This window comes from Cajanus cajan, chromosome 10 (assembly GCF_000230855.2).
Source record: "Cajanus cajan strain Asha chromosome 10, NIPB_CcT2T_4, whole genome shotgun sequence".
Taxonomy (NCBI): domain Eukaryota; kingdom Viridiplantae; phylum Streptophyta; class Magnoliopsida; order Fabales; family Fabaceae; genus Cajanus; species Cajanus cajan.
Window position 1 is genome coordinate 48,423,368 of NC_138526.1, and position 7,910 is coordinate 48,431,277.

General features: G+C 31.2%; 1 protein-coding gene across 2 annotated transcripts; it reads left to right on the top strand.

Moving 5' to 3' along the window:
• The first annotated feature begins 1,726 nt into the window (after positions 1–1,726).
• Positions 1,727–5,094, top strand: LOC109806621 (putative E3 ubiquitin-protein ligase XBAT31). Of its 2 annotated transcripts, XM_020369082.3 has the most exons (8): positions 1,732–2,142; positions 2,214–2,273; positions 2,366–2,437; positions 2,526–2,647; positions 2,764–2,904; positions 2,981–3,088; positions 3,451–3,709; positions 4,238–5,094. In XM_020369082.3, the coding sequence occupies exons 1-8, from the start codon at positions 1,963–1,965 to the stop codon at positions 4,628–4,630; spliced, it is 1,335 nt and encodes a 444-aa protein (XP_020224671.1). In that variant the 5' UTR covers positions 1,732–1,962; the 3' UTR covers positions 4,631–5,094. The 2 variants fall into 2 exon arrangements, with proteins under 2 accessions (XP_020224672.1, XP_020224671.1); XM_020369083.3 differs by lacking the exon at positions 2,214–2,273 and having other exon boundaries at positions 1,727–2,142.
• The last annotated feature ends 2,816 nt before the right edge of the window (positions 5,095–7,910 follow it).

Below are 7,910 nucleotides of genomic sequence, written 5' to 3' on the forward strand. Positions count from 1 at the left end.
ACATGTGACAAATCATCAGCATCAATCAAAGTAATTAAGTTTGTTATTTATAATTAATTATACAATAAACTCAAATTTTTATTTAAAAAATATCCTTTTACTTTAAGTAATCATTTTATTTAATATTAATTATACTTAAATGTGTACGAAATATAGTTAATAATAATTAAGAGTATAAAAAAAATTATTATGATAATATTAGAAATTAATGATTATTGTTTATAATTATGACCAAATAAAAATATAGTATGTTATTTATAATTAGGAAGATAAAAAAATATGTAAATATTACTCTCACTTTTTAAAATTTTTGCATTTGTCACACACAAAATTCAGGATATGCTATCTCACTTCTACTAAGAAAACAAGGAAAGATTGAAGTTTCCCTCATGGTTACTATTTGGATAGCTATTAATAATATATTTATTTGGTTGTATTTGAATATGATTTGTATTTGAACATTATGCATCGTGTCCAAATATAACTAAATAAATATATTATTGAAATAATTATTTATTCAAATAAATAATATAACTATTCAAATAAAACAATTTTTTAGAAGTTATTTTATTCAAATAAATATGTTATTTATTCAAATAAACAATCATTTTGACATATATTTATTTGGTTATATTTAAATAGTATGCATGTTGTTGGAATCCAACCAAGTAAATATGTTTTGATTTATTTGAATGAATAATGAATAAAAACAAAAAAATTAAATTTTGGTACGTAACAAAAGAGGAAATTATAATCTTTTAAATTATATATTTTTTCATTCATTTAGATCAAATAAATTTATAATATATATATATATATATATATATATATATTATAAGCAAGAGAGATTTAAATTAAAAGGGAGTACAAGGGGTACTCCAACCCATTACAAGGAACACAAAAACATAATTATAAATAAAAAATTAAAGTCGAAACTATGAGAAATATAAATTTGGGTTATGATACCAGTTAATGTAATTAAAAGAACATCTAGAGACAGAACTAGTTATCCACTTCCATGAACGCAATTTAATGTTGTCCAACACTTTCTTGCAATCCATAACATATTGCTGAAATGTGATCACATTTCAATGAAGTCATAGTGACTAGATAATAAAAACCCAAAACACCAAAAAATAAGAACGTTTTTTATAAATACTAAGATTTGACCAATATAAATACCGCCATCTCCAACTAATTGGCCACAACTAACCAAGTATTAAAAACTATATGGTACATTAGAAAAAGATGAAGAGGGTCTTCAACAAATAGAGAACAAAAAGAACATAAATTGTTATCCAACATTACACCATAATGATTTGCACGGAAATGCATTCAAAAACACCTGCCAACAAAATACCAAACACTTGATCGGAGCCTTACTTTTCTAAAGACTTTTTATAATTTTTTTAAAATTAAACAATTTTATTTTCACAGTATTATTTACTTATTTATGCTCCCTTTGTTTTCTTCTATTTTTCCACTCACATCCAAATACAAGGGGGAAAAGAAATACAGAATGATGATTAGAAGAAATGCATGCATAATTAAAAGGTAGATGATTTGTTAGACGATGATGATTAGAAAAATTTGTTTAGGAAAAGGGGTGATGAGCAGAGCAGTACGTAGAAGGAGAAGGAGAAGGAGAAGGAGAAATAATTGAGTAAATAGTGAAAAGAAAGTGAAAGGGGGGACCCTGGGCCTGTGGCTTGGCGGTAGTAATAATATAATGTATTATCTCATTTCATTTATCTGTGTAGCTACCCATATCAATAGCAATAGCAATGTTACGCGGAATCTGAGTCCTGCCCCAACTCATTCCCAGTAACTGCTAACACTGACACCGTCAGCTACCCCTCTTTCCTTGTTCCTTTGCATTTTTCATTTTGCAATGCCAATCCCACTCATTTATTTATAACAACACCAACTCCACCTCTCAAGTCTCAAGCTCAACACCACCCAATGGGTCAGACCCTCAGTTGCACACCCAACCACCACCACGCCCTCTTCTCCGCTGTCCACGACGGCGACCTCCGCCTCCTCATCGCTCTCCTGGAGGCCCACCCCTCTCTCCTGCACCAAACCACTCTCTACGACCGCCACTCCGCTCTCCATATTGCCGCCGCCAATTCCCAGATCGAGGTAAATTCTTTTTCCTCTGCTTTCAATTCGCTTCCCCTTCTTCACCTTTTTCTTTCTTTCTCTTCTTGTAGATTCTCTCCACGCTTTTAGATGGATCTGTTAACCCAGATGTTTTAAATCGCCACAAACAAGTAACTAACTTACTTGTACTTGTGCTTTTTTTTTTTTTTGAAAAAAAAATGATATTTTTTGCTTACCCTTTGTTGTGTTGTGAATGCTTCAGACTCCGCTTATGTTGGCGGCAATGCACGGGAACATCGCGTGTGTGGAGAAGCTTCTCGAAGCTGGGGCTAATGTAATGTTTCAATTTCGTTTGTTTCGTCCGGAATTGGCATGGCGTGAATAAATTTGAGAAACTGAGGTGTGTGGTTTTCATTTTTCAGGTGTTAATGTTTGATAGCATTTACGGGAGAACGTGTTTACACTATGCCGCTTACCACGGTCATTCTTCTTGCCTTAAGGCTATTCTTTCCGCTGCTCAATCTAGTCCAGTGGCTGCTTCTTGGTTTGTCCTTTCTTCTGTTGTAGTATCGTTTTGATCACCAATTTATTTAGATGGGTTTATTTATTTATTTATCATTACTATTTTTTGGGGTTTTAATGGTTTTGAATTGGTTGCAGGGGGTTTGCTCGGTTTGTGAATATTAGAGATGGAAAGGGTACAACGCCATTGCACCTGGCGGCGCGTCAGAGACGGTCTGAATGTGTACATATTCTGTTAGATAGTGGAGCTCTTGTTTCTGCTTCAACTGGTGGATATGGGTAATGATCTTTGCCAAAAAAAAAAAACGGGTTTTGTTTTTGTGGAATGGACTAATTAATCAATTGCTATTTTCAGTTGTCCTGGGAGCACTCCTCTTCATCTAGCAGCTAGAGGGGGATCTCTGGATTGCATTCGTGAATTGTTGGCTTGGGGTGCAGATCGTCTTCATCGTGATGCATCTGGGTATGGTTCACTTTCTCACCACAAATTCTTACCAATTAGAAAAGGGGTTATTGGGTTTGAGACTTAGAGTGACATATCTGACTAGACATGTTTAATTTTAATTTGTCTAGTTTATTCAATTTTTAAGTCTTTGATGAAAATCTTTGATCTTATGATTCCACCCTTGTTTTGTACTCATCTTATATGGCATTTTCCTATTGCAACTTTCTAAATTTTAGGAAGCAACTTACCTCATTAACATTTAACGATTTGGCCGTTTATAGGTAGATTGGATTCATTGCATTTAACCATGCTACTTTTTCTTATTATATTATCTCGAATACCCGGGTTTTCCTTGAATGATGTTTTGTGTGTTTATGCAGGCGGATACCATATATGGTTGCTCTGAAACACAAACATGGAGCCTGTGCATCATTGCTAAATCCTACATCTGCAGAGCCTCTTGTCTGGCCGTCTCCATTGAAGTTCATCAGTGAGCTTAATCCTGAAGCCAAGGCTTTATTAGAACAGGCCCTGATGGATGCAAACAGAGAAAGGGAGAAAAACATATTGAAAGGGAGTGCTTACTCTCTTCCATCTCCTTCACATTCGGATGGGGTACCTGATGATAATATGTCTGAGGTAATTTGACACCCTCGGCATATAGACACTAACTTCTTGTGCTTTGCATCTGAGTTGAAACAGAGTATGGAGACATAGTTACCGAGAATTCGGTAGATTTATCATAGAAAGCAATTGGATAATTTTAAAATGATGCAACTTTTCAAACATCTCTGTCTAGTATGCTTTAAGAAAATTATATTTTGATACATTTTTAAGCTGCCCAATAATATGCATAAACTCGATGATTCTCCCTTGCCCTTTTAATTTTTTTTCAACTGTGAATTTATTGGTACTTGGACAGATGAAGTAGTTCTACCAGAACTTATTGGTAACCAACCAAATAGTAATAATGAATTTGAATTAAATTATTGAGATATAAGAAAAATATTATATTTTTCTTAATCAAAGCTGAGAGGTGATTATTTGGCCAAGTAAAATCCTTCTCTCATATACTTTTTCCCCTGGTAGCATTCTCTTTTATATTGATATTCTATTTTTAGGGACAATAAAAATTACACACTGATCGAGGACTCTGATATGGTTCAGGTTAGCGAGTCTGAATTATGCTGCATCTGCTTTGAGCAAGTATGCACAATTGAAGTTCAGAACTGTGGCCACCAGATGTGTGCACAATGCACACTAGCCCTGTGTTGCCACAACAAGCCCAACCCCGCCACGGCCTGTCTCACTCCTCCGGTTTGTCCATTTTGTCGAAGCACCATAACAAGACTCGTGGTTGTGAAGACAGAATGCCATGACGAAACTGATCAAGATAGTGTTGATATCAACTGTTCCAAGCTGAGCAAGTCAAGGAAACTCAGAAACTTGAACGACACCGGTAGCAGCAGCTTCAAGGGATTGTCCGGTGTTAGTTCATTCGGGAAATTGGGTAGCCGCAGCTCTGGAAGAATTGCTGCTGAGTGGCTTGATAAACAGTGATTATTGATGGCATTGGCAATTGCTTGTGGTAACCAATGATTCCATAGTGGCAAGATACGGTAACTACATAGGTGCTTAACCGGCAAGGCAAAAACCAAAGTTAAAAAGTGAAGGAATATTATGTAATTTTGGGAAATAAGCAAAGTGAATTGAAGTGAAGTGAAGTTCGTGGTAGGTACCAAAAAGAGGAGGGGATGTCATGTAATGTAATATTGTTGTAGTATTATTATTACTTGAGAATGAAGAAGCATCACCTGCTGCGTCGATGATTTTGGGCATCGTCAATAATTTAATTTAATTTTATTACACGTAATCCAGTAAAGTGGGAATAATTTCCCTCGAAAGTATAAGTCAATGTTATGGGAAAATGTATTGCTTATTTGCATCTGGTTTATTTCTTTGTACCCATATGATATAAGCAATAAGATACAAAAGAGAAAGACAAAGCCTTGTGTTGCTTGTCATGTGATCATGTCTCAGTTGGTAAAATAGTTTGTGCACTTCATTAGGAGCATGCTGGCTAATATATTACTCTTCTGTTGCGTCATATACTTCTTTTCTTTTCTCTTTATTATGTAAATACAAGTGGGTCAAGATCAAGTCATGTGTGACATATTTGGTAGGGCTCGTGGAGAAGTCACATGATGAAGCGTAATGGTGACACGTAAAATTGGCGTCGTGATATATGATTGATCCAATGACTGAATACCAAATGAATACTTGTGTTGTGTCTGGTGTAATAATTTAGGGTGGCCACCACTACCACATATACCAACCGGGTTTGTTGGGACTTTTCACACCAAAAACTGAAAACAGGAAAGAGACAGAACCTATAAAACAAAGAAGGAAAGTTGAGTACATGCATGGGCTTGGCTTGGCTTGCCCAGTGTACGTGTCATTTCTCTATACGCTGAGGTGCAGATGCATACGTGTTTGACCTGTCTTTTGAGGGCTACCTTCTAACTCCCAATCGTAGCCAGACCCACCACAATCCAAATGTTTAATTATTTGACATCCAACTCATTAGTCATGTCTTGTAATCAATTATCATCGGGGGAAAACAGATCATATTTATTAAAAATCAATTAATCATTTTTCGATAAAATATAATTTTCAAACTTGTTTCTCGAAATATAAATGCCAACTACTGAATCTTTTATAGAAACTCTAGTAACAATTATCTTATTTTGTAGTTGTTTTCTAAGAACACGGAGTTATTTTTGTGCGATTTTAAATTGTTAAGCTGTCGTTTACTTGTATTTTTCTTAAATTACAAAATTTTCACTTTGTTTACGGTCTATCTTGTGTTTTCAAATATTTGTACTCTACATGATGTGTCGAAATTTAAACTAACTAATTTCAAAATTTAAAAATATGGAATTTTTTTTATATTAATTATAGGATAATTTGGAATGTACTAAATTTAAACAATAGTATTTAAGAAAATAAAAAATAAAAATATGATACGTTCGAAATTGGAAATGTCTCATGACGTATTGAGGAGAGTAGATCCAGAAAAGTTAGATATTTTTATTTATGCCAACATCATGAATGTTAATTGGATTCTTTTGACAAATTTATCCCTCGTTCAAACTAAATGGCTGAAGCGGAAAACTCTCACATATGATTTTGTTCTCGAACAAGGAAATCTTACTACAGTTTAAAAAGTGTATTTGATTGAAATTTCAAAAAAAAAAAATTAAAAAATAAAGTATTATAAAAAAAATTATGTATTAAAAAATTTATTTATGTATATATATATATATATATATATATATATATATATATATATATAAGTTGTGTGATATTTAATTAAGATAATTAATTTTTTAAAAAATATATTATAATCTAATAGTATTTAATTAAAAGTAATTATAATTTTTTTAGAAATATGTTAAAATTTAGTAATATTTAATTAAAAAAATTATTTAGAAAAGTATGTCAATATGAAAAGCATGAAGATTTTAATAAATTATCTCAATAAATAGATTAATTCACTCATCTAATAATTTTACTAAAATTATTGTTTGCATAACATTTTTTTCTTTTTTTTTCCTCCCTAGCCTTTTTTGCTTGTCTCTCTTTTTCCTCTCTCACTCTTTTACTCTCTCTCATCTTTTCTTTTATCTCCTTTTCTCTTCTCTCTCAATCTCTTCCCTATCTCATATTCTTCTTGTTTTTCTTCTTTTTTCTTCTTCTCTCTCTCTATCTCTCCTTTCTTTGTTCTCTTCTCATATCTTTCTTATCTAATAATTTTTTTTTTGTCTCTTTTTGTTCGTTTCTTTAAGATACAAATCTATTAAAATCAATATTACAAAATCTTGATTAAAAAAATATTTTTAAAAAAATCTTAAAAGTCATTAATTTTTTATAAAATATTTTAAAATTTTACAAGACTTTTTTAAATTAAAAAAATCTTATAAAATCATAATCTAATACATCTCAAGATTAATTTAATTTACACATATTATATATATATATATAAACTTTTACTTTAACAGACTGGTTCTTATCAATATGGATAATTCATTTACCTCTTCAGTAAGAAAACTTGACTTAGAATTTTTATTTATTTATTATTATTATTATTATTTTTTTATATCGATGTCTTCCTTCCATTCTTTACTTCCTCATTTAACTCCTCCTTCCTCATTCTCTTTTTTTATTTACAAACTCAGCAGTAGTTTTTTATATTAATTTTTTTTTCAGATCACATGAAATCTTAACATCTAGGGAGCAAAAGAATTAGCGCCACATTCTTGCAATGATAGAGTATTTATGATCATTCCCATATTAAGATTTAGTTATTTCTCTGAACTTTGAAATTTAAGTGAAACAATTAATAATACATGTGTCATTAACTTATTTTTTAAATATCTTAATTTGGACCAAAACAATTTTTTTTTTATATACTTACGTTTGCTCTTAATTAAACTTGTTCATCAATAAAGTTCTTCATATTTAAAGACACGTTTAGATCTAAAAGTTTATTTGTGTCAAAACGTAAATATATATATATACTACATATATAAATTTGTTCTATCTAAAATATTTAAACTCTTGTTGTCAAAAGAAAAAACTTTAAAATCTTATTTTACTTAATGTTTATAAGTTAAATATATTAATTTTTTTTTAAAAAATTACTTATAAGTCACCTTCCAAAACATCATATCATATTATATTCAAAATTTTAAAAATTAAAACCTTCTCTTAATTGAAGGATTTTCTGAAAAAAAAAACTGATAAAAATATTAAAATTTCTTATTTTAAAAATAAAATG

Excerpts from the sequence above, each read along its gene's own strand:
- LOC109806621 (XM_020369082.3), top strand. The coding sequence starts at position 1,963 with ATGGGTCAGACCCTCAGTTGCACACCCAACCACCACCACGCCCTCTTC. Across the intron at positions 2,143-2,213 it reads CCGCCAATTCCCAGATCGAG|ATTCTCTCCACGCTTTTAGA; the intron begins GTAAATTCTTTT and ends CTCTTCTTGTAG. Across the intron at positions 2,905-2,980 it reads GCTTCAACTGGTGGATATGG|TTGTCCTGGGAGCACTCCTC; the intron begins GTAATGATCTTT and ends TGCTATTTTCAG.